The sequence below is a fragment of the Salmo trutta genome, chromosome 29 (assembly GCF_901001165.1).
Source record: "Salmo trutta chromosome 29, fSalTru1.1, whole genome shotgun sequence".
Lineage (NCBI taxonomy): Eukaryota > Metazoa > Chordata > Actinopteri > Salmoniformes > Salmonidae > Salmo > Salmo trutta.
In genome coordinates, this window is record NC_042985.1 from 6001807 (window position 1) to 6029745 (window position 27939).

Genomic DNA, 27939 nt, shown 5'->3' on the forward strand with positions numbered 1-27939 from the left:
GAGGGAGAGTAAGGTCCGGGGGGAGGTGGGTGAGTGGGGTTAGCGAGAGGAGAGGGTGGAGATGTGCTGAGGCAATGGCTTTTACAGCAGGCGCCTGGGAGTAGGAGGAGCAGGGTAGAGACTCACTGGCAGGGACGACGTGGGGACGCGGTACGGCACGGTAGTACGCAGCGGAGGCTCCTCTTGCTCTGCGACGACAAGGGTGCGGTGGCTGACAGCGCAGGGGTTAATGGGATGCACTATCTACGCAGCCAGCCCTGAGGCCCTGCCAGGCGACGAGGCCACAGGCCGGGACCACCGACACCACCACCACCACCGACCCCATGGTCCCTGCAACCAGAAGATACCAGCCAGGTCAGTCAGCCCTGTTACCTGCACTGTCAGTCAGCCCTGTTACCTGTTCACTTTCTTTGGTGAGGAAATACTTAGGTTGGTTTCTCAGACCCAGATTAAGATCATTCCTGGTCTAAAATGCACTCTTGACGAAGATTCTCCATTGGAACTTGCTGTCTAGTCCAGTAGTAGCCATATTTAGGGTTGAAGAAACCGTCCTGTACAGTCCAAGCATAAGGAACAGCGGTGGGATTTCTCCTAGTGTGGAGGTTTGTGTAATGGCTTCCTTGAACTGAGATGCAACTTCTATTTACTTGATGTGACTTTTCCCCTGAACCTCAGAGCTGTGGAACATCCACCTTCTATACTACTAGTAAATAAGGTCTATGCTAGCCTCTTCTCTAAATGTATTAGTATGCTCACAGCACACAGGCAGGTGTTGTGTATTCACAGTGTAAACCGTGTCTGTCCTCTACGTTGACTTTATTCACCCCTGACGTTGTTCCATGATTAATAGAGCTCAAGGGGGTGAGTGTGCATCCTCAGAGTGGCAACAGAAAGGTCAAAGGATATCAGAGACTCATGTGTTCTGGTAGTCAGTTAGCCTATAAGCACTGATGGGGGTACATTGAATAGAAGGGATACAGTAACAATATAAAACTGGTCTGGTGCAGGAAATAATACTAGCATGATGGAGAGTAAAAGTCATGGTGGTGATGGTATGGTGTTCCCGCTAGTAGCAGGATTTTCAGCACCACAGATCTTTGCACAGTGTCCTCCCTGCACAAGCTAAATAACACCAATATGCAGTGTTATTCAAAATAACTTTTGAACTGTAACAGACCAAATACAGCTATATTTGGGGGGCCTTAGGCCTACTCAGGAAAATTGTATGGCATTTTATTGACGTATAATTTATTCAACTCAGACATGGATTTATCAGTTGTATTACCATATAAAGTCTGAATCAACTTCATATAACAATTATAAACATCTTACTTGAAATGGCTATTATGGTAGGCCTAATGTGATTTGCTTACACCACTCAGTAGGGTTAAAATGTGCAGTTACGTTCTGCCTTGGAATTATAAGAAATATATAGATTTAAATTGCATTCGGTTGTATCATTACGGTCAGTACAAGCGAGCGTAATCGCACGATTAGGTTATTTTAAATCCGTTGATCAAAGTTTTACCAAGCCGTGAATGACACAGCGGTGGCGTATTCTCAACCAACCTCACGGATTCCCTGCGCTACAAGTTGACACGCGGCAAGTGCTTGTTGTTTCGCCGCATGTCCCTTTGTTTCAAATTGTGTCATTTTTCGCAATTCAATTTCTTTTTTTCCCATGGACATTTCGCTATAGCTCCTTTGCGACATGTGAAGCTGTGGCTGGTACCAATTCAACGTTGTGGAGGACATGACCGTTACTTTGGCTGAATAAAATAAGACGACTAGCCTACCTGTGCAGCGGTACATTGCGGAAGGTTATTCGTAAAGGCAAAGATTGCGTGAGTTTAGTCTGTCTCATCTCTGGAGTTGGTCGTCTATTTTTTATTGACAGTTGTCAAAAGCATAAGTTGTTTATAATGAATCTAGGCCCTAATGTAAGTACCTCAGATGTATGAAGTAGGGCAGGCTGTATAAGCAGGTTATTAGCCTAGTTTGTAAATCAATTGGGGCCGTCCTGCCAATAACCTCAAATGATTATATAACTTGTGTTTAATTTATCACAGGCTTATTACTGTATAAAAATGGTCAGATTTATTTATCACATTTTAGCCTCTATACTTTCTATGTTTAGTGCTCAATGAGTGACATCCCTACACTATTTGTTTCTGAAAATTATTTGAAGCTCGCATTTGTTGACCAAGGATCAACAAAACTTTAAACAATGTAGGTACAGTATGCTACTTTTTTTACAATACGTTTTTTGGTTAAAATAAGGGTAGACAGTCATACTAATGCCATTTGCGTATTTGAGTCATATTCTTCAAAAACCAAGGGGTTATATCTAATTAGTTGTGGAAATCTTAGCCTATGTGGCTTTAAATCTATGTACGCGTCAGTGACGGCTGGTCTACGCGTGTTTACTGTAGACAGTAGCCTACCTAATCAGAGCCTTTTGAAGGGGCGCAAGTGGTGTCACCCTCTACACACTCACGTTTGCTTGAAAGGAGCCCTCAATGTAGCTCCTTTGAAATTCAAATTACTTTTATTTCCTGTTAGGTAACTTTGTGTGGTGACGAATTGTTCAAGACACATCAACATAGACCTCGAAAACATGTAGGCTACAGTATAAATGCAAGCAATGTGTCAAACAAAACATTTTGCAAATGATCTGGCCTTGCAATTCAAGTACATCCTGTCTATGATTCTGTAGAGTAACTGTCAAACTCACAAACTGGATATTGACCAACCTCCACTCATATTGTCATCTTATTTATCTTGTGGGGAGAGAACAGGTCCAGAGAACCGGTCCAGGAAGCCTATATACTCTACAGTGTCCGCTTGTAGTGTAGCAGTGTAGATACAGTATCTCACAGGACAAAGTCCTTCTTTGTGTTATGGTTTCATAGACAACTACCTGCATCACAATTTGCCTGATTTTAGTCCATATGTAGGCTACAGGTACAAATATGGACTAGCCTTCATAACTACTAATAATGGAGGCTACAGATATATTAGGGATTAGGCTATATCAGGACCACAATATGACAAAACCCAGCTGCAGCCAATTATGCAAAGCATGCCTTTTTCAGATGCAGGTAGTAGCTAAAGTACTCGGGGCCCCTATTAAATCCAACTCCACTTCCTCCCTTACCTTGACTGAGCACAACTGTAATTAATAGGCCACCTGACTGCAGGCGTTCAGCTTGAAGAGCCCTTTGGTTTGCACAGCTGTGGTGATCCATGAGAGAGGAGAAATGGTTGATCACATTCTGTGTTCTTTTTAATACATGCTCTTAAGGATAATTTATTCCCCATGGTTTGGCTTAGACTTCAATTTGTCCTGCCATTGCTGACTCTTGTAAGCGTCAGCTGTTCTGGAATAAGATAGCTGAGATTGATAATGATCCTTGTTGAGGCCTGCCTCTCTCAGCCCCGTCTGACGCTATAGTAAAGTGACACCACCAGACACTGTCTGTGATCAAGAGGGAGCAGCGCATCATAGCCTCTCTGGGTGTGAGGGGACACAGAGAGAGTGTGAGACTTTGAGGTATAGGCTACCACTGACTGCTTACGGGGTATGTTGGTCACAATTAACAGAAGATGGATGATATGAATGGCTTCATCATCAATGAAAGATGACATGATCTGTACAGTATGTATCATTATACTGTATTGTGTAATTAGATATCATGATAACTATATAGAGGTTGTTGTATTGTTTTGGCTCATTGCAACTTCTACCTGGAACTTCATTGACCTTGACAGCCTATAGCCTCCGTTAGATTGTGTCCATTACGCAGACCTGTTTGTTTTCCCCGTCACTCTAGAGAAGACCACGAGACAGGGAGGTGAAGGAGAAATGGTGTGATGCACCTTTAACAATAGAGGTCCTAGAAACTGCAGCTAGCTTAACTAGATTAGAGTTAATTCGATTGGAGGACGTCTTGTGATGGCTCTGTAGATGTGCCCTAATCAGCAGGAGGACAAGGAGGAGGAGAAGGAGAGGGATGAAGGCTCACATTTAACATTCATATATGGACAATGGTGTGGCCTTTGTCACTGTTAGAAGCCAAGTCAGAGTGAGAGTACTCAGTACAAGGAGCCAAGAGGTCCGTTTTGATTTGTATTCCACAGATCGTTTTCTTGTAAGTATTCCAAACTAGTTAACATCTCAGATCATCATTGCTTGGTGTCTCAACCACCCAAACCGTTTTTCGTTTGCATAACTTGGTTCCAGTCTCATGTTGTTTCTGGTCATTCTGTTATAACCAAAGTTGACATTGACAAGAACGTCCATAGCTTGTGATGTGTTGGCTACCGTCTCTTGAAACAACAATTTCAGGTTGTGTTTGTGCTGCATTCACAGAACACAGAGACTTGGTCCACAGAAAAGTCTGCTCTCAGCAAATGAAGGGAAATGGCTCACCCCACCAATCTGCCCCACTGTTAAATCAGACCAAGTGTGCACAACTCAGGGCCTCCAGTTCTGCTGTCCTGATGACTTTCTGTTTGTCCAATTGATAACAACGAGTCACACGTGACAAAATGTCCCTTGGTCTTCTGACTGTTCGGGGAATGGAGGGGTTTAATAGGGTATTATGGGTAAACAATGTCCACGCCAACGGGCCGTAGAATTTGGTGACATTTTCTGGAAATGATGATACCCAGCCCTGAAGTTGCTCCCTCTCGGCCAGTGAAGGTTTTAGGAGGATTAAAGATGTCTTTAGGTAAAGAGGGGTTTAAGATGACCTCTCTCATATTCCCCAATGTGGAGCTATGATTAATTGCTTTAGTTTTCTCCCATCTGCGTTTCATTCTAAAAAAGTTTGCTTCTGTTTCATTACTTTTAATTTACCATAGACACCTGTTTGCAGCTGGAATAGTTGAATACAGCAACCAAGAAGCTATTGTTCACCAGCCTCATCTACTTTGACTGGCTAGCTACAGTTCATTTGGTTATGGACAGGCTGGGGGATTTCTGTGGGAACCATTGAACTAGGACCTTCCGCAACAGGAAGAGGCTTTTTCGTACAGAGAAGTCATTGGTTCAGATGGAATGAACCAGGCCAATCAGAGATAATAAGCAGGAAACTCAGCATGTGATAAATGGCCAGACTGAGTCAGGGGTTTTCTAGAGAACACAAAGCTATTATCTGTCAGTCACACCTGTGACTATACAGAGGATGTGGTAACTACAGCCTTTCCCAAAATGGTCACCGTATCCAGTGTACGTGTGTGTGAATTAGTGGAATGGTGTGCACGTGTGTTTGAGGAGCACAAGTGGTTGCTCAACAGTGTGCATGAAAGAGCATGAGAAAGTCACCCAGGCCCAGTGCACAGCTTCATTAACCTGTGCATATTCGCTTGTATATTGATGTAGAATTTGCATGAATGGGTGTGTCCAAGCATGGATATGAGCTGTGTTAGAATACATGACACATGCTTTGAGCCTGTGGATCACTGATGACAGCTCAACACTGTGTGGTCTGTGTGTTGAGGCCCAACACCATGACGGAACACCATGAGCAGAATGAAGAGGGAGTCCTCATCTCAACACAGGACCTGGAGACCTCAAAACACCAGGATACTCAAGGAGGCCATCCACAATTCAGGTAGGTAACATGTACACACACACATACTTTTTAAAAGTATCTTTGTCTATAGGAGTTATCCCTCGGACGTCAATGAACTGGTTGGTGGCTGAATTTAAATACAACTAGAAAGAGAATTTGGCTGATTAGTTCAACTCTCATCTTGTTTGATTTTTACACATTATTATGAGTGTTCTGCCTCATGTCCACAGCAACAGGTCCTCTGTATAGACTATTAACACAGACAGGTCCTCTGTATAGACTATTAACACAGACAGGTCCTCTGTATAGACTATTAACACAGACAGACAGGTCCTCTGTATAGACTATTAACACAGACAGACAGACAGACAGGTCCTCTGTATAGACTATTAACACAGACAGACAGGTCCTCTGTATAGACTATTAACACAGACAGACAGACAGGTCCTCTGTATAGACTATTAACACAGACAGACAGGTCCTCTGTATAGACTATTAACACAGACAGACAGACAGGTCCTCTGTATAGACTATTAACACAGACAGACAGACAGGTCCTCTGTATAGACTATTAACACAAGCAGACGGGTCCTCTGTATAGACTATTTCCACGTCACGGTGGTGTCACCTGACTCCACGTCACCTGGTGTGACCATCTGGTGTCACCTGACTCCACGTGGCGTTGACAAGTCGTTCTCAAGGCTGAGTCCCAAATGCCACAACCTATTCCCTATATTGCCATTGGACTCTGGTCAAAAGGAGTGCGCTATATAGGAAATAGGATGCTCTAACTGTGGAGCTGCTGGGGCTTATATAACCAGGATCTAAGGCAGGAGGGGTATTCTAATCCTGGTGAAGCTGTCCTGGGATGGGATTTGGCAGGGTAGGCTACCGCGGTGTGTTGTGACTGTGGTGTGTTGTCTCTGTCATTGACTAGTGGGTGGGAACTCTGAACTGTGTTGTTCATGGGTGTGTCCCATTGGTCTACAGTGGATTTATTTTCATGGGTGCGTCTCATTGGTCTACAGTGGATTTATTTTCATGGGTGCGTCTCGTTGGTCTTCAGTGGATTTATTTTCCTTATTTTGTTTCCTTCATGAATTGATGTGAAAGACAGAGAAGGGAAAGCAAATGGCTGGCCAGTGTCCACCATGTTGCTTCACCTTTCCTATGGTTTTAGATGAATGCAGACACTAGGTTTCTGTCCTAAAGGTGATAGTTCAGCCAAATTACAAATGGAAAGGTGATAGTTCAAGTAAATACCAAAACGACACAGAGGTAGGTCATGGCATTGACCTCTCACCTTTGACCTCTGTGCTCTTTGCCTCATTTTCTCTTTTCTTCAGCTGAATTATTGACTGTGAATCTGTCTTTGTCTGCCTGAGGGAGGTATTCCCTTTCTAATGTATCATTCCTCAGGCTTGTAATTAGCTTTGCTATTCAGCGCCGCAGCCAAGGACACTTTGAGACACACTGCAGCCCTGGTTACACGTTCCACTTCTCACAGGAAGATAAACAATGTTCCTGCATAAATCAATGTCCTGTTTTGTTTTCAAGCCTGATGACTAAGGTTCAGGTAAGACAAGGGACATATATGTTTGATAGATTTTGAACTGTTGGACTCTGCTGGACTTGAATATTGTTATTCAGAATAGTCTTGGTATCTTTATGTCTTCAAATATCTAAAAGGTGTTTTCCAGTAGGTTACTGCAGGGAGAGGGAGATGGATGAAAAGAACAGCAGAGAGGGTGTATTCCAGTAGTTTACTGCAGGGAGAGGGAGATGGATGAAAAGAACAGCAGAGAGGGTGTATTCCAGTAGTTTACTGCAGGGAGAGGGATATGGATGAAAAGAACAGCAGAGAGGGTGTATTCCAGTAGTTTACTGCAGGGAGAGGGAGATGGATGAAAAGAACAGCAGAGAGGGTGTATTCCAGTAGTTTACTGCAGGGAGAGGGAGATGGATGAAAAGAACAGCAGAGAGGGTGTATTCCAGTAGGTTACTGCAGGGAGATGGATGAAAAGAACAGCAGAGAGGGTGTATTCCAGTAGTTTACTGCAGGGAGAGGGAGATGGATGAAAAGAACAGCAGAGAGGGTGTATTCCAGTAGTTTACTGCAGGGAGAGGGATGAAAAGAACAGCAGAGAGGGTGTATTCCAGTAGTTTACTGCAGGGAGATGGATGAAAAGAACAGCAGAGAGGGTGTATTCCAGTGGTTTACTGCAGGGAGAGGGAGATGGATGAAAAGAACAGCAGAGAGGGTGTATTCCAGTAGTTTACTGCAGGGAGATGGATGAAAAGAACAGCAGAGAGGGTGTATTCCAGTAGTTTACTGCAGGGAGATGGATGAAAAGAACAGCAGAGAGGGTGTATTCCAGTAGGTTACTGCAGGGAGAGGGAGATGGATGAAAAGAACAGCAGAGAGGGTGTATTCCAGTAGTTTACTGCAGGGAGAGGGAGATGGATGAAAAGAACAGCAGAGAGGGTGTATTCCAGTAGTTTACTGCAGGGAGAGGGAGATGGATGAAAAGAACAGCAGAAAGGGTGTATTCCAGTAGGTTACTACAGGGAGATGGATGAAAAGAACAGCAGAGAGGGTGTATTCCAGTAGTTTACTGCAGGAGAGAGAGAAACAGGAGAGTGAGAAACAGAGCACAGTGCCTGTGTTTTTCAATAACCATGCTTCCCTCCACCTGGGAACCAGACCAGCTGTTATTTATAGCCAGCCTCCAACAGGCAGGCAGGCAGGCAGGCAGGCAGGCAGGCAGAGGGACAAACTGTATTAACAACTCACCCACCTCTCTAATATGGTGCCTACCCACGATAGATATCAGCTTTGTTGTTCAAAGTAATAAACGTGTTGCCACTACTCTTAGCACCTGTTGATGACAATAAATATCTAGAGGAGTGGAGCGAGCATATTGTCTTTGTCTTTACTGTACAATATTACAGGATAATAAGCCGTTCTGGATTGTCCCCACCAAAACTGAAATGTTGAGGAAATCAATTCAGCAGAACTCCCATGCCCATGTTTATTGTCATGTCTTAATTATTTAATTGGTGCCCATAAACATTTTAGAACCTTTTTATAAACATTCAATCATTACCTCAATCATTGCCTCCAACTGCTCTTAAATACAAGTACAACTAAATGCATGCTCTTCTACCGATCGCTGCCTGCACCTGCCCGCCCGTCCAGCATCACTACTCTGGACGGTTCTTACTTAGAATATGTGGACAACTACAAATACCTAGGTGTCTGGTTAGACTGTAAACTCTCCTTCCAGACTCACATAAAACATCTCCAATCCAACGTTAAATCTAGAATTGGCTTCCTATTTCGCAACAAAGCATCTTTCACTCATGCTGCCAAACATACCCTCGTAAAACTGACCATCCTACCGATCCTCGACTTCGGCGATGTCATTTACAAAATAGCCTCCAATACCCTATTCAGTAAATTGGATGCAGTCTATCACAGTGCCATCCGTTTTGTCACCAAAGCCCCATATACTACCCACCACTGCGACCTGTACGCTCTCGTTGGCTGGCCCTCGCTTCATACTCGTTGCCAAACCCACTGGCTCCAGGTCATCTACAAGACCCTGCTAGGTAAAGTTCCCCCTTATCTCAGCTCGCTGGTCACCATAGCAGCACCCACCTGTAGCACGCGCTCCAGCAGGTATATCTCTCTGGTCACCCCCAAAGCCAATTCATCCTTCGGCCACGTCTCCTTCCAGTTCTCCGCTGACAATGACTGGAACGAACTACAAAAACCTCTAAAACTGGAAACACTTATCTCCCTCACTAGCTTTAAGCACCAGCTGTCAGAGCAGCTCACAGATTACTGCACCTGTACATAGCCCATCTATAATTTAGCCCAAACAACTACCCCTTCCCCTACTGTATTTATTTATTTTGCTCCTTTGCACCCCATTATTTCTATTTCTACTTTGCACTTTCTTCCACTGCAAATCTACTATTCCAGTGTTTTACTTGCTATATTGTATTTACTTCGCCACCATGGCCTTTTTTGCCTTTACCTCCCTTATCTCACCTCATTTATTCACTTTGTATATAGACTTATTTTTCTACTGTATTATTGACTGTATGTTTGTTTTATTCCATATGTAACTCTGTGTTGTTGTATGTGTCAAACTGCTTCGCTTTATCTTGGCCAGGTCGCAGTTGTAAATGAGAACTTGTTCTCAACTTGCCTACCTGGTTAAATAAAGGTAAAATAAAAATCAATAAATTACAACATTGTAATAAAGAATAGATATAGCCTTGCTAAATGTTATCCATGGAAGATAAATACAGGCATTCTCTGTTGACTAGAGGATGATATGAGTGAGGCAGAGCTCTGTCCCAAGAGGAGAAAATAAAACCCCCAGCTATCCTCCACAGGGTTGCTAAGATCCCCCGTTTACTGCAGATGCTTATAGAATGAAAACATTGCCTTTTCCTCAAACAACCTTTCCCGAGAGAGAGAGAGAAAAAGAGAGTGAGACCTTTATCATGTTATTTTATTTGTCTCTCACTAGATCATGTTATTTTATTTGTCTCTCACTAGATCATGGTATTTTATTTGTCTCTCACTAGATCATGGTATTTTATTTGTCTCTCACTAGATCATGTTATGTAAAGTCAGCAACCGACTAGAAAATCTCTCCGTTGGATCAAATCAAAAACTGATCCTAAAGACAAAACCGGTCAACAATGCAGCCCAGTTGACCAGGATTGTGCACATCCATACTCAAACTCAACCTCATTGTACTACAGTACTTGTGCAACAGACTGCCTACTGATTTCAGCTTGCAGTAGGCGATGGTCTCACTAGCCCCGGGGACATGCAGCCCCTTTCCTCTCACAGCCGTGGTGCTCAGCTGCAAGCAGGATCTATTTTCTCTCCTCACAAACCCCACAGGATGTCTTAACACCTCCCAACTCTCCCTGCTGCTCAACTAGAATGAACCAGCAGAATCAACTAGAATGAACCAGCAGAATGAACCAGCAGAATCAACTAGAATGAACCAGCAGAATGAACCAGCAGAATGAACCAGCAGAATCAACTAGAATGAACCAGCAGAATGACCCAGCAGAATCAACTAGAATGAACCAGCAGAATCAACTAGAATGAACCAGCAGAATGAACCAGCAGAATCAACTAGAATGAACCAGCAGAATGAACCAGCAGAATCAACTAGAATGAACCAGCAGAATCAACCAGCAGAATCAACTAGAATGAACCAGCAGAATGAACCAGCAGATATAGACACACACTTTATTTCTACACTGAGGGTGGATGGATGGATGAAAAGGCTTGCTCATTCAACATTTTGCAGTATAGCTACTGTATAAACCAGCACGCCATTTTGATTTGATTTGAGGGTTTTCCATGAATTTTGTTTAGCTTGTTGTATGTTTGTATTCACATAATAACAGGTAGTTTGTTAAAGTAGGTCAGAGTTGAGAGTACCGCGATGTCTCGTGGGAAGTTGTTGGTGTATTGGTATATATTGGTGTGTATGAATCAATGATTTATATATACACGCCTTAGACTGTTTTCAACATGTAAACTATATATTGTCTCCAATGTTTATTGATAACATTCATACATTTGCACTATGAGCACTTGTCTCACACATATTGTTAGTTGTTGGTTAGCTAGCGAATTTTAGCCATATTAGCATAGACGTGACATCAGTCAAAACACCTCAAAACAAGACATGTTATCAAGAACAGAATAAAACTAGCTGAAATGAGCCACCTACGATTCCCCTCATGGCAGCTTCTTGTCATTGTTGCTAGCTATCTGCACATCCAGAATCACAACAACACAGACTTCTGCCCCATTGAAGCGTGCACATCCTTTTCGTGACGTTGTCAGCTAACACGTCTATGCATAGCATCAACAATCCAGGGTTTATATACATCATTGGTATGAATACACCAGTCTCAGGGCTGTTTCTACCTCAGAGGTTTGATAGAACAAGATCTATATTAGTAGCCTGCTAACTAGCTAAATGTCCCCTAAGAGAACAATGTGATCAACCTTTCTGGGAGCCCCTCTCTTTCTTTATAAAGGCGTCTGCATGCTTCCCAGCAGAAACAGCTCAGAAGAGTTTGTGAATATATTATGACGACATTTGATGACGTTTTTGTTCGTTTTGGACTTCGGTAAGGGTTTTCTCGGCTATTCAGGCACACAACATTTTTTCTTGATGCAAGCCGAAGCCAGTAGCCGAAGCCAGTAGCCGAAGCCAGTAGCCGAAGCCTCGCGGGCACACTCGTTTGGTTTGGATAGCGGAACTGAAGCATGCTGACGTCTCGCTCTCTCTTTCAATTTAAGGGCTTTATTGGCATGGGAAACAAATGTAAACATTGCCAATGCAAGTGAAGTAGATAATAAACAAAAGTAAAATAAACAATAAAAATGTACAGTAAACATTACACTCCCAAAAGTTCCTAAACAATAAAGACATTTCAAATGCCATATTACGTGTGAATAGTTAAAGTACAAAAGGGAAAATAAATCAACATAAATATGGGTTGTATTTGCAATGTGTGTGTGTTTGCTTGCTTGCACACATGTTTGTGCTTGTACTCATGCTTGCCAGTCAGATGTACGAAATAGAGTGTGTGTGTGTGTGGGGGGGGGGGAGCACTGAGTTTCCATAATGTAACTAGTCATCCCAGTTTTATTAAAGCACATTCACCTCCCTTTATGTATGGTCGTGTTTGTGTGGTCGCGTAGTGTTTGTTTCTGTTTGATTGAGTGAGATACCATTTGTCTGCTGTCACGTCTGCTTCCCTTCTCTACAGTCCTGCACATGTTTGTCTGGTAGCCGACCCTGAACCATGCCGACATTACTGTCATAAACAGCAGACAAATATACACTACTACTGTTTGATTTGATGCTGAGGTCAGAGTTCACAGATTACAGTTGGATCAGATTATAGTTGAAATGTCCCACTATTCTCCAAGATTAAGATCAAACAAATGATCCAATAGGTGTTAATGAGATCAATATAATCCCTGTGGACCAGTGGAAAAGCTACATCACCATGATATTCACGATAGTGTTTAGTTGAGTCTATGTCTCTAAACAAACAGTCACTGGCCTGATATATTAAAACACTAGAAGATGTCTTCTTTTCACACCATTTCCTTCTTCATTTCCTTCACAGGTTGATTGACGACCTATCATATGAAGATGTGAAGAAATGCTACAGGGGTTCGGTGAGTAGCAGGTTTCCTTTCTAATGTATTATAGATCATGTCTGTACCTTATTGATTTTGCATCTTGCCTAACAAAGATAAGCCAATTACAGCCGAGTTGGATGCAGGCCAAGTCAATTGTCTATTTCCTATCAGAGTTATATTCTACACTTTATATTGGTTGACCCTTACCTCTCATATGTACTGCACATTCTGGAATAAAGTTCATTTGACCTTTTTATGCACAATTAATATGCACTGACTGATTTTAAGACCTGTGTGACAGTGAACCCTGTTATTGCTTGCTTTTAGGAGTGGTCCTTTGAGGAGTTTCCTAGTATCGAGGGTGGCCGAGGCTAAGCTACAATTTAAACGATGCATTGCAATCCTGAAATACAAACATGTATTAGATCTGTCTATAGACTTAGACCAAGGTTTGATAGTAGCCTTGAGACTCTATTAAACATCCCACTAATCCAGCCCCAACAACTGATTATCTCCAGCCATTAAGATGTAGTACCGGTGATTTGATTGTATTCTTCAGGCTCAGAACTCAACGGTTATTCAATAGGTGAGGAGGTCATCCATTAACTCAAACCCACTCTCTTTTGTCGAGATCAGCAGGCCATCATGCCAGATTAAAGGAACTGTACCGTAGCTGCGATTATTATCTCCATGTCTCCCAAAGGGGAATATTAAGTAGAGCTGCTGAGCCCCACAGTCACACCAGCTGGCTGCAGATATTAACAGGGGTGACAGTTCTGACTGTCTCATGTGCTTGGTGAGAGAGGAGGGAGGGAGGGGGTGGTGCCTGTGGCCAGCAAGCTGTTATCAAGACAAGGATAGGAGGGTAAGGAGGCAGCAGCATGGGTTGGGCTCGCATGGTGTGAGCATAGGGGGGAGTCACTGTGCACTGTCGTGTTGAAACAGCAACAGAGAGTGCAAGAGAGAGTGGCAGCAAGAGAGAGGCAGGAAGGGAGGACTCAGGGTGTCTGTGGCTGAGAAGGGCAGTGTATGAGAGTGTGTGTGGTCGGGTTTCAGACCAGTGTTGAAGGGTGAGAGAAAAAGAGAAAGGGTTCAGTGATGGTCTGAGGTGCACACTGTGTCGTAGTGGTGTGTGTGTGTGTCTGTCTAACGGAGAACTGCCCCCTCAAACCTGCACAAAGGACACCGGTTGACATCTGACGAGTTGGAGGACAGTCTGTGTCTTGCAGTGGGGTCCGCCACGCCGTCGATGTGTGTGTGTGTGTGTGCGGCTGTGTGTGCGGCTCCAGCATGCTGAGTCTGGTGCAGCAGAGCTCTCGTCCTCTGAGAGAGAGGGCGGCTGCCGGTTTGCCGGTGCCGGTGGGAGGGAGGCCAGCCAAGGAACTGCTCATGACTCTGCCCTGTCCCTCTGCTCAGACTGTCAGCAAGTACAACTCGCAGTACCACAAACTCTTCCAGTGCGTTCCGAAGGACGAGATCCTAATGAAAGGTACTGTCAACAACAATGCTACATGCTAACATCTGTTGTAGTATCTCTGTATGATGTATGTTTATTTAGGTTAACATGCTAGTGACTGTAGCATGTCTGTAGCTTACTGTCTATATGCTGTGCATTGACTTCAGGCTATCGCCCTATTAGCTCCATATGCTTTGTTTATGTACCGTTAGCTAACCTGCTAGCTACGGTAGCATCTAATTTTTCCCATGTCAAAAATGAAAACAAACACACTTAACTCTTCAGTCCTTTAAAAACCTGTTGTATGTAAAATATTGTGAGCTACAGATGGAAAATAAATACATGTGACTCTGGATGACATCATAATGATGTTTGTTTCCAACATTAGTGCTGTTTTCCTAAAGAAATGAAATCCACTTTGTGTTTTTGTTCCCTTGCCATGATACTACGAGTATCGCAATACTGGTATTGTTCCAGCCCTAATTACTATTTTTAGTAGAAGTACTTTCACTGTCAAATGTTATCTACAATAAGTATATACTTTCTCTTATGTTTCTGTCCCCACATACTGTATGAGTTTTAGTCATCACTTTTTGAGTTTCTGGAAAGGATTTCTAGTAATGGTTTCTGGTAAGGGTAACCAGCCCTCAGGCCCTGAACAGGAAGTTGTATGGTTTGAGGTCAGGTTATGCAGATTAGGTCAGGGTTGGGTTTCCCAAAAGCTTCGTAGCACTAAGATCAACTTTCGTCCATTTAGATTCAATGGAATTAAGATGATCATAGTGCTACAATGCTTTTGGGAAACCCAGCCCTGTTCTATTTTAGACTAGGGGTAAAGTGATGATGGTAAATAAAGTTTTGATCTGTTTAACTGATATGTACGTACCAGTTACTTTATTCAATGCCTATGAACCTATTTTAGAAGCATCTATAGGCCAAGTCAAAGACACATGAGCTATAATTATATATAATATATGCCGTTTAGCAAACGCTTTTACCCAAAGCCACTTAGTCATGTGTGCATACATTTTTAGTGAGAAGCTACAAACAGTGTTAGCAATGTCCTTGTCTTGAGTTAGCAGCTACTTTTAACCTGTTTATGTCTCCTCTCCCTCAGTATACTCCTGCGCTCTGCTCCGAGACATCCTGCTGCAAGGCCGTCTTTATATCTCCAGAAACTGGCTGTGTTTCTATGCCAACCTCTTTGGCAAGGACATCAAGGTAAGTCTAGGCCTGGCAGATAATAGACAGATCGTCAATAATAAATAATATATGACACTTTTATCTGAGTGCATACATCTTAGAATGTGTGACCCCAGCTGGAACAAACCCACAACCCTGACATTGCTAGCACCACACTAATACCAACTGAGCCACACAGGACCGCAGGACCCTCGATATCTAGATGGACAGACAGAGAGAAGTAGACAGGACCGCAGGACCCTCAATATCTAGATGGACAGACAGAGAGAAGTAGACAGGACCGCAGGACCCTCAATATCTAGATGGACAGACAGAGAGAAGTAGACAGGCCTGCAGGACCCTCGATGGACAGACAGAAGTAGACCGGACTGCAGGACCCTCGATATCTAGATGGACAGAGAGAAGTAGACAGGACCGCAGGACCCTCAATATCTAGATGGACAGACAGAGAGAAGTAGGCTGAGACTTCCAAGGCCAACTATGTCACTACTCACCTTCAACCCCACTTCCAATTGGAACAATGTGCTGGGAGCTGTTAGTCAGGCAGCTGATAGAGCTGTTAGTCAGGCAGCTGATAGAGCTGTTAGTCAGGCAGCTGATAGAGCTGTTAAGTCAGGCAGCTGATGGAGCTGTTAGTCAGGCAGCTGACGGAGCTGTTAGTCAGGCAGCCGACGGAGCTGTTAGTCAGGCAGCCGACGGAGCTGTTAGTCAGGCAGCCGACGGAGCTGCTAGTCAGGCAGCCGACGGAGCTGCTAGTCAGGCAGCCGACGGAGCTGCTAGTCAGGCAGCCGACGGAGCTGCTAGCCAGGCAGCCGACGGAGCTGCTAGCCAGGCAGCCGACGGAGCTGCTAGCCAGGCAGCCGACGGAGCTGCTAGCCAGGCAGCCGACGGAGCTGCTAGCCAGGCAGCCGACGGAGCTGCTAGCCAGGCAGCCGATGTCCATGAGCAAATCATGTGCGCCCAATCAAATCAAAGTGTGTGTGCGTGCGTGTGTGCAGGTTTTCAGTGAATTTATGTAAATCGTGAAGCTCATCTGCAGTGCAGGAAAATTCTCAGCAACAAAAGAGTGATCAAATTAAGACCCGGCACCTGTCTCTGGCTCTCTGGCCTGCAATAAGCTGGTTAGTCAGAGTGTGTCTGGCCCAGTATGTCCCCCGTGTCTGGCCCAGTATGTCCCCCGTGTCTGGCCCAGTATGTCCCCCCGTGTCTGGCCCAGTATGTCCCCCCGTGTCTGGCCCAGTATGTCCCCCCGTGTCTGGCCCAGTATGTCCCCCCGTGTCTGGCCCAGTATGTCCCCCCGTGTCTGGCCCAGTATGTCCCCCCCGCGTCTGGCCCAGTATGTCCCCCCCGCGTCTGGCCCAGTATGTCCCCCCGCGTCTGGCCCAGTATGTCCCCCCGCGTCTGGCCCAGTATGTCCCCCCGCGTCTGGCCCAGTATGTCCCCCCGCGTCTGGCCCAGTATGTCCCCCCCGCGTCTGGCCCAGTATGTCCCCCCCGCGTCTGGCCCAGTATGTCCCCCCCGCGTCTGGCCCAGTATGTCCCCCCCGCGTCTGGCCCAGTATGTCCCCCCCGCGTCTGGCCCAGTATGTCCCCCCCGCGTCTGGCCCAGTATGTCCCCCCGCGTCCCAGTATGTCCCCCCCGCGTCTGGCCCAGTATGTCCCCCCGCGTCTGGCCCAGTATGTCCCCCCGCGTCTGGCCCAGTATGCCCCCCTCTCTACAAGGTATGCTATTGTGTCCTCTTTTTTCCCACCTCTTTCCCCCATCATAGGTTGCTATCCCCGTGGTCTCTGTGAGGCTGGTAAAGAAGCACAAAACAGCAGGTCTGGTGCCCAACGGCCTAGCCATCACCACAGATACCAGTCAGAAGGTGAGCGTTAGCCTCTTAGCGCCTCTGGGCACAGTGAATGGAAACACAGCTAACTGGCATTAGCGCCGCACCACGTTCTTTCCATCAACCACAGGTAGATTGAAAATAAACAACACCTCATGCTAACATGCTAAGCTAATGCAAGTCAGCACATGGTTCGGTAACACTGAAAGGGTGTCAAGGTCGCAGTCTATTTTGGTAGTGTCCCTTCTTGGTTCCTCTCCAGTGTGTGGGAGAGAACGGTTCACCTGCCTGCCTGCTCCTTTACATTGGAGTAAATGTCTGGAAAATGTTTCTTATTGCTCTGTAATCTTAATGTGTTGTGAAATCCGTTGTGAATGTATTGTAATGTTTTTAAAATTGGATAACTGCCTTAATTTTGCTGGACCCCAGGAAGAGTAGCAGCAAATGGGGATCCATAATATATACAAATACACATCTTTAATTTCTGATATTTTATGACTGTCTATTGTCTGGTAAGTGATTTAAGGATTCATACACTCTCATTGAAAATGATTTATGAAAGAGTGGTGTTTTCAGTAGAGGTACAGTACAGACACCATGTAAGAGGAATGGAATATCACTATTGAAATATCCTATGTCAATTTACTAGATTAAGCCGTAATCTGTCAAATATAAACCGTGGTAGATTGAGTTACTGTTCACAATAACTATTTAGAAAAAATTGCATTCCTAGTAATGAGTTGATGTCCTAATGGATCTTATAAATCTTCCTGACATCGGTTTTATGAGCACATGATGAAATGCTTAATACATGTGTTTACATGTGTGCATGCATGAGTGGGAGTGTACGTGCGTGTGTATGCTTTCATTCACATTTGAATTGGCTAATGCTCTTTCTTTCTCTTCCTCACTCTCTCCCTCGCTCTCTCTCCCCCTGTCCGTCCGTACTGCAGTATGTCTTTGTGTCTCTGCTGTCCAGGGACAGTGTGTATGACGTGCTCCGAAGGATATGCACACACCTCCAGGTCAGAGAACACACACACACTCACACAACCACACACACTGGCTACCACTACACACACACCTCCAGGTCAGAGAACACACACACACTCACACAACCACACACACTGGCTACCACTACGTACACACACACACACACACACACACACACACACACACACACACACACACTGGCTACCACTACACACACACCTCCAGGTCAGAGAACACACACACACTCACACACACACGCACACAACCACACACACTGGCTACCACTACACACACACCTCCAGGTCAGAGAACGCACACACACACACTCACCCACACACACAACCACACACACTGGCTACCACTACACGCGCACACACACACACACTGGCTATCACTACACACACACCTCCAGGTCAGAGAACACACACACACCACACACACACATCTACCACTGAACCAGCTCACTCCCACATCAACAGGTCTATTGTCCTTAAAAGTGTCTATTGTAAAAGGTCTATTGTAAAATACTGTACTGAATATTTCCCATATCTCATTGTTCCCTCTCCAGGTCAATGGGAAGAGTCTGAGCTTGAAACACTACATGGAGGTTCCCCATACCTTATCTCTGGTAAGTAAGCTTTGGACTCTAGCCCCTCACTCCAGACTGATCCCTGTCTCTTATTGGTTAGAACATTGACCAACTCCAGACTGATCCATGTCTCTTATTGGTTAGAACATTGACCAACTCCAGACTGATCCATGTCTCTTATTGGTTAGAGTATTGACCAACCATAATGTACACAAGTACAACATGAATCACATTATTATGAACAGTACTGACGTCAAATGGGAGAATCAAGGACACGGGTGGTTCCTAATGATGTGAGAATCTCGCTAGTGTTTACAGAACAACTGGTTCTGCGAGATTAGGATCAGGATTTCCAATTGTAACAGTAAGCAACTGTAACAAAATGGATCACTGCAGTGTAGACGTTATTATGAGTACATGTTGCATGGATTGCTAAGGCATAAGAATATGAAAGTGTGTTTTCTTATTTTAAATGTATGTAGTTCTGTACCTGTCTAGTAATGATATATATTATATTATATCATTTTATGTAGTTCTGTCCTTCAGCTGTAATTGTCTAACAATGTTATGAATTATGTCGGCGGGGAGCAACTGCGGCCCTTTATGATGAATTCAGATTTTATGTGGCCCCCACCCCCATCAAAGTTGCCTATCCCTAGTCTACTTCATTTCTGGATTTAGTTAATGTATTATTTAATGTCTTAGTTAACTGCTTAGTTAATGTCTTAGTTAATGTCTTAATGTCTTAGTTAATATAATAATCACTGCACCTGTACATAGCCCATCTATAATTTAGCCCAAACTACTACCTCTTCCCCTACTGTATTTATTTATTTTATTTATTTTGCTCCTTTGCACCATATTATTTATATTTTAACTTTGAACTTTCTTCAAACTACAAATCTACCATTCCAGTGTTTTACTTGCTATACTTTATTTACTTTGCCACCATGGCATTTTTTTGCCTTTACCTCCCTTATCTCACATCATTTGCTCACATTGTATATAGTCTTATTTTTTTCTACTGCATCATTGATTGTATGTTGTTTTACTCCATGTGTAACTCTGTGTTGTTGTATGTTGTCGAACTGCTTTGCTTTATCTTGGCCAGGTCGCAATTGTAAATGAGAACTTGTTCTCAACTTGCCTACCTGGTTAAATAAAGGTGAAATAAATAAAATAAATTAAATTAAATATCTTAGCTAATGTCTTAGTTAATATCTTAGCTAATGTCTTAGTTAATATCTTAGCTAATGTCTTAGTTAATGTCTTAGTTAATATCTTAGCTAATATCTTAGCTAATGTCTTAGTTAATATCTTAGCTAATGTCTTAGTTAATGTCTTAGTTAATATCTTAGCTAATATCTTGGTTAATGTCTTGGTTAATATCTTAGCTAATATCTTAGCTAATGTCTTAGTTAATATCTTAGCTAATGTCTTAGTTAATGTCTTAGTTAATATCTTAGCTCATGTCTTAGTTAATGTCTTAGTTAATATCTTAGCTAATGTCTTAGTTAATATCTCAGCTAATGTCTCAGTTAATGTCTTAGTTAATGTCTTAGTTAATGTCGTAGCTAATGTCTTAGCTAATGTCTTAGTTAATGTCTTAGTTAATATCTCAGTTAATGTCGTAGTTGATGTCGTAGCTGATGTCGTAGCTGATGTCGTAGCTGATGTCGTAGCTGATGTCGTAGCTGATGTCGTAGCTGATGTCTTAGCTGATGAATAACGCAGGAACTACAGTATTACAAAAGATAACGATAGTTTCAGAATATCCATTATTGGGGTAACGTCTGTGTCATAACCTATAAGACGTGTTTGGGTTAACGTCTGTGTCATAACCTATAAGACATTCTGTTTTTCCTTGTGTTGCTGCTCCTCCACTAAACACAGAACCATTAGCAGTGCTGTGCTTTGTGTCAAATTGATTCTCTACTGAAATAACATCTATTAGCCCGTGGTTAAGATAAGAAGTCTGTTGTGGTTAACAAGGAAATCGCCGGTCTGAATATCAAGCTGACTCACAAGCTATAAAGCTGTACTATCTACAATCTGAGTCTGTAATTGCAGTCATTCGAATGCAGCTGTTACAATGAAAACCAAAACAGAAAGGATGTGTGTGTCCTACTGCTGTATCCTACTGCTGTGTTCCACCTGCTGTCCTACTGCTGTGTTCCACCCTTCTGTCCTACTACTGTGTCCTACTTTTGTGTTCCACCTGCTGTCCTACTGCTGTGTTCCACCTGCTGTCCTACTGCTGTGTCCTACTGCTGTGTTCCACCCTTCTGTCCTACTACTGTGTCCTACTTTTGTGTTCCACCTGCTGTCCTACTGCTGTATCCTACTGCTGTGTTCCACCTGCTGTCCTACTGCTGTGCCCTACTGCTACCCTATTAGTCTAATAATGAGTAATCATAATAAATAATTAACGTTTTTCTAAAGTGTATGTACTGTATTTTTTATGAATCAATATCCATATGTAACCTTGTCTCTAGATATGTGTAAGAGTAGGCTGACCCAAGTCTGCCATGGCCATGCCCCTCTGTGACCTTCAACAATGACCTTATCAATGACTTCCTGGAAAAAATGGAAGTAATCAATATTTGGTTCATTGTTGTCTGACTCTTACTCTGTCTCAATGACTATTCTCCTGAGTGGGCCATCTTGCAGCCATCTTGTATGACAGTTGACCTTCGTAACATATGAACGTAATATGTATTAATAATGTCTAGTTCATATGTCATAGATTTGATTATGGATGGATGGATATAGGTATGTTCAGTACCAGTCAAAAGTTTTAGAACACTTACTCATTCAAGGGTTTTTCTTTATTTTTACTATTTTCTACATTGTAGAATAATAGTCAAAACATCAAAAATATGAAATAACATATGAAATCATGTAGTAACCAAAAAGTTTTAAATCAGAATATATTTCAGATTCTTCAAAGTAGCCACCCTTTTGCCTTGATGACTGCTTTGCACACTCTTGGCATTCTCTCAACCAGCCTCATGAGGTAGTCACCTGGAATGCATTTCAATTAACAGGTGTGCCTTGCTAAAAGTTAATTTGTGGAATTTCTTTCCTTAATGCGTTTGAGACAATCAGTTGTGTTGTGAGAAGGTAGGGGTGGTATACAGAAGATAGCCCTATTTGATAAAAGACCAAGTCCATATTATGGCAAGAACATCTCAAATAAGCAAAGAGAAACAACAGTCCATCATTACTTTAAGACATGAAGGTCAGTCAATCTGGAAAATTTCAAGAACTTTTAATGTTTCTTCAAGTGCAGTCGCAAAAACCATCGAGCGCTATGATGAAACTGGCTCTCATGAGGACCGCCACAGGAAAGGAAGACCCAGAGTTACCTCTGCTGTAGAGGATAACTTCATTAGTTACCAGCCTCAGAAATCAGCAATTAACTGCACCACAGATTGCACCTCACAGAGTTCAAGTAACAGACGCATCTCAACATCAACTGTTCAGAGGAGACGGTGTGAATCAGGCCTTCATGGTCAAATTGCTGGAAAGAAACCACTACTAAAGGACACCAATAAGAAGAAGAGACTTGCTTGGGCCAAGAAACATGAGCAATTGACATTAGACCGGTGGAAATCTGTAATTTGGTCTGATGAGTCCAAATTTTAGATTTTTGGTTCCAACCGCCGTGTCTTTGTAAGACGCTCTGTAGACGCAGAGTAGGTGAACGGATGATCTCCACATGTGTGGTTCCGACTGTGAAGCATGGAGGTGTGATGGTGTGGGGGTGCTTTGCTGGTAAATTCAAAGCACACTTAACCAGCATGGCTATCACAGCATTCTGCAATGATACGCCATCCCATCTGATTTGCGCTTAGTGGGACTATCATTTGTTTTTCAACAGGACAATAACCCAACACACCTCCAGGCTGTGCAAGGGCTATTTGACCAATAAGTAGAGTGATGGAGTGCTGCATCAGATGACCTGGCCTCCACAATCCCCCGACCTCAACCCAATTGAGATGGTTTGGGATGAGTTGGACCACAGAGTGAAGGTAAAGCAGCCAACAAGTGCTCAGCATATGTGGGAACTTCTAAAAGACTGTTGGAAAAGCATTCCAGGTGACTACCTCATGAAGCTGGTTGAGAGAATGCAAAGCTGTCATTAAGGCAAAGGGTGACTACTTTGAACAATCTAAAATATATTTAGATTTTTTTTTAGCTCTTATGTGTTATTTCATAGTTTTGATGTCTTCACTATTATTCTAAAATGTAGAAAATAGTTTAAAAAAAATAAAAAACCTTGAATGACTAGGTGTGTCCAAACTTCTGACTGTTACTGTAGATAAACTATGCAGCATTGAGAGAGTGGAACACTTTCTTTCCTGAAGATTTGGTCAATTCAGATCAATAATGCCTCGCACATCTCTGATTTAGAGGGGTTGGGTTAAATGCGGAAGACACATTTCAGTTGGACAACTGACTAGGTATCCCCCTTTCCTTTCTATACCTCCAGGATGAGTTCCCAGTGGCGGATGAGTTCCCGGGGGTGGATGAGTATCCTCCGGTGCTGAAGTGGAGGAGAAAACCCTCGGTGGTGTCCGTGTCCTCGTCCCTCCCTGACCTCCTGGGTAGCTCCACCGGTAGCCTGACTGCGGTGGACTCCTCCTTCCAGACAGACCAGCCTCTGGAAGGTGAAAAGGGAGGACAACCTAGCCTGGACCAACATTGGTTTATGCTGTATTATAGCCAACTCTTGTTTGGCATGAGAATGACCGTAGGGGTTTGGCAAGACGACACAAGCAGATCTGGGACCAGGCTAGGGACAACCTATTTTTCGTGTATTTAATTTCACAAAGGTTGACAAACTGACAGATACAATGGCGAACACAGCATTTCTCATGAATAGCATAATATAATAGCCATATCTATTGAGGCTCTGCCACATGAGGTGAGCTCTGCATTTTTTCTGGTGCATTAAGAGATTGGAGGTGTTCAGCTTTGTCCACTCCTGGCCGGAGTTATCCATTGATGTTAGCCGGCGGGGGCTGGGCCATCACATGTTTGCAGAATGTTCAAATCCCTGATTATGTGTAGGAGGGGAACTGGGAAGGGAGAGTTGTGTTTGGATGGGCACAACCCTCTTATGCAATACAGGATTAAGCACCAAATGGAGATTTTAGCATGTAGGGACTTGCTCTGTCCTGCTACTGTGCCCTACTGAACCCTACTGAACCCTGCTACTGTGCCCTACTGAACCCTACTACTGTGTCCTGCTGCTGTGTCCTGCTACTGTGTCCTGCTACTGTGTCCTATTACTGTGTCCTATTACTGTACCCTACTACTGTGTCCTGCTACTGTGTCCTGCTACTGTGTCCTGCTACTGTGTCCTGCTACTGTGTCCTGCTACTGAACCCTGCTACTGTGTCCTACTACTGTGCCCTACAGTACCCTACTACTGTGCTCTACTGAACCCTACTACTGTACCCTACTGCTGTACCTTACAAACTGTACTCTACTACTGTACCCTACTACTGAACCCTACTACTGAACCCTACTACTGAACCCTACTACTGAACCCTACTACTGAACCCTACTACTGTGCCCTACTGAACCCTTGAACCCTACTGCTGTACCCTATTACTGAACCCTACTACTGTACCCTACTGAACCCTACTACTGTACCCTATTACTGAACCCTACTACTGTGCCCTACTGAACCCTACTGCTGTACCCTACTGTTGGCTACATTTAGATGATCTGAAAGAGACTAGAATAAAGTGCCCAGTTATGTATACAGTACATGACACTACTATTGTCTCATAATTGTGACGTCTGTATGCAGGCTTTACTATGACATATACGACGGGTTTCCCAAACTGACTGCCTCATTTTTTTTTGGGGGGGGGGGCATAAACGACTGTAAAAACACCAGCAAATCACCTCCAAGTGATTTTAATTTGGGAAATCTCTTCCAAAGTATTCCCACGCATTATAGAGATTTATTATATAAACAAATTTAAGCAAGGTTTGAAATTATTGTTTTAGTCAAATATTATATCTGTTTGGTCTTCTTGCGGTCAGTTTGCAGTCTACAAATGATTAGTCATAATGTTCCGGCCCCCTGACCATCCGCTCTAGAGGAAATGGTCCCATGGCTGAATGTAGTTGATGATCCCTGATATAGGACAGTCTGCCTCTACCTCTTATCTACTGCATATGGTGCATATTGTCATAGTGGACTTTTTCCATATTTCATATTTGTTTAAGATGTGTTTACTATGACGTAACTGTCTGGGGTTGCAAAAGAGTTGGAAAAGCTGAGTGTAGATTGATCAAATAAAAACTTTGACCCACTTGCATACATACAATACTTTTGCACAGCCAGATGTGGTCACATATATATTAGCGTCCTTGCACTTTACAATGAAGTGCAATGGAGCAGAATGTTCAGGGGGGTTTTTCTTTTCAAAACTGTTGAATGGCTCCCGTAGGCACCTGCAACTTACCACACTATATTTGATGGCATCTGTAAGCAACAATACACTATCACCTACGTAGTCTATTAGATGGCTATATTAATGTGTGTGTGTGTGTGTGTGTGTGTGTGTGTGTGTGTGTGTGTGTGTGTGTGTGTGTGTGTGTGTTGTAGACCGGGGCTTAGAGACAGAGAAGATCCTACTAACAGAGCCTGTTCCAGAGCTGGGCCCGATGGAATATCAGCTTCTCAAGTTCTTCATCATACTGTAACTATTTCCATGCCCCACAACTGGCTTCCTCACAGCAACAATCATATCATTAGGACCATCATTGTTTTATTTGATTTTATTTCACCTTTATTTAACCAGGTAGGCTAGTTGAGAACAAGTTCTCATTTGCAATTGCGACCTGGCCAAGATAAAGCAAAGCAGTGTGACACATACAACAATACAGAGTTACACATGGAGTAAACAAAACATACAGTCAATAATACAGTAGAACAAAAAGTCTATATACAGTGAGTGCAAATGAGGTAAGATAAGGGAGTTAAGGCAATAAATAGTCCATGGTGGTGAAGTAATTACAATATTTACCTTGTGTTGTCGAATAAATATACATTCATTGGCAGCATTATGCTCAACATTTTTTGGTACGAATTTTATCTGTGAAATAAAATCTGAACAAGGCCTAATTTAATATTCTAAAATGGATATGATCACAAAATAATCCAGTTTTACTGCCACCTAGTGTACACACACACTTGGTACATCCTAATGTCAAACCTTACTGTCCATTACTTCAGAATCATCCTCCTCATCCTGTCTTCCTGTTACCTGGCCTTCCGTGTCTGCAGCCTGGAGCACCAGCTGTCCTTCCTCAACAACCCAACACGGCCCCCCCGAGAGAGGTGAGGTGGAGCCAGACTTAACTTTAGCCAAGTGTGTGTGTAACTGTTTTGTCATTCTGTTTTATACTACTGATAATAATAATAGTTAGAATAAACTGTTACGTTTATTAAATTAGGATTCCACCCTCAGAAAATCCTGTTCATAACTGTTATTCAAATGTCACATTTTTGGAGGGAAAGCTATTTTACTGACAATTCTATTGTCTTTGGCCTCTTCCTCCTAGGTAAGTGCTGCTCTGCACTGTGATCCAATACCACTTGACTGTCTCCCTTTATGGATACATTCCTCTCTGTGACCACCTCCAGACTATGCAAACAGACTATTTATTTTTCAGGATTTTACTTCATTGTAGACTAAAAGAGGGCAAACCCCCCCCAACTCCACCATTTTATTGTAGGTAAGAGACACTTGCAGGTGAAAGACAATGGGCAGGCCGATTGAAGCGCCAGCAAACTACACTCAAACCAATTGTGGATGGACTGAAAAGCCCGGGATTGGTTGAAATGGCTGGGAGTCAGGACTGGGAAGGATTCTGATTGGTGGAGTTTGTCTGATGGTTTTTGAAGATTTCTGGCCATGTTTGCCAACATTAGAGTCAACTGTGTTTTTTCCCTCCCGTCAACTCAACCAGGAATGAACTACAGGACTTCAGAGAAAAGTCAAAACCATTCATCTTTCAGAAATATATAAATATATGGTACTTTCAAGGAAAGGATTTGGATGCATTAACACACTGACAGTGGAAGAAGCCAATATTGGCTTTACAGAATTTTAAAAAATTGCCCATATGAACTTATGAGGATCAGTCCACTATTTCAAATGTTCATCATCATCAATGAGGTCTAACTATGTTGCCATTCTAACAGGCATGTTATTCCTGGTAAACAGTGCAATACAATTTGCAAAGTATCCAGCCTAGACTGACTTTTTAAATGTTGAAATATTGTTCTTTAACTCTGTTTGTGTTATCATGACACCACAGGTATATGTTTACCAAAGTGGGTAGGATGGTACTCTTTCATTTCTGAAAAATATTGTTTAGTATAACATCTTGTCTTTTTGTTTTAATTTGTATAAATGCCAGTTGTCAGCTTTGTAAGCTACCTTTAGCCAGACACAATGTGTCACAGTGAGTTATCCGTCTCCTATCTAAATACTGAACACTGTTGTCTGAATGAGTAAACAATGAAGACATTGACTGAAGTGAAAAATATGTTTTCTTTCTTACACTCTGTAAACTTAAAAGTTAAATCTGCATTTCAGCCAGGAAGAAAACTAGCAAAAGATTTCTAGTTCTTTTACTCAGAATGTCTGAACAGATGCATTAGGAACAAACACACCCCACTTTGACTATTACAGTAATATTGTTGAGGAAACAGAGCTGCAGTATGTACGGTATACTTTACTACCATAACTTAGTATGTATTATCTGGTCTGTTTTGGGTCTAGACACATCTGCAACTATGTAATAGTGGTCACTGATCTTCAGTCAATGGTGAAAGAACAAACTGTCCCTGTAGACACTGAGAACAGATGAACCCTGTAGCACCCCTAAACAACCCATTACAAGACTAACACTGTACAACCCAACTGTGACGGTTACTAATACACTGAGAACAGATTAACCCTGTAGCACCCCTAAACAACCCATTACAAGACTAACACTGTACAACCCAACTGTGACAGTTTCTAATAAACAGCCATTTGATCTTGA

The 27939-nt window shown here is 43.1% G+C and overlaps 1 protein-coding gene across 3 annotated transcripts; it reads left to right on the plus strand.

The window, feature by feature from the left end:
• Positions 1–33: 33 nt before the first annotated feature.
• LOC115166811 (GRAM domain-containing protein 2A) lies at positions 34–27939 on the plus strand. 3 transcript variants are annotated; one of them, XM_029720651.1, is made up of 12 exons: positions 34–354; positions 5505–5618; positions 12771–12822; positions 14002–14275; positions 15360–15463; positions 17214–17312; positions 18230–18301; positions 18838–18897; positions 23354–23531; positions 25490–25583; positions 26120–26224; positions 26449–27939. In XM_029720651.1, the coding sequence occupies exons 1-12, from the start codon at positions 230–232 to the stop codon at positions 26450–26452; spliced, it is 1281 nt and encodes a 426-aa protein (XP_029576511.1). In that variant the 5' UTR covers positions 34–229; the 3' UTR covers positions 26453–27939. The 3 variants fall into 3 exon arrangements, with proteins under 3 accessions (XP_029576511.1, XP_029576513.1, XP_029576512.1); XM_029720653.1 differs by having other exon boundaries at positions 35–354; positions 14203–14275; XM_029720652.1 differs by lacking the exon at positions 34–354 and adding an exon at positions 1417–4151.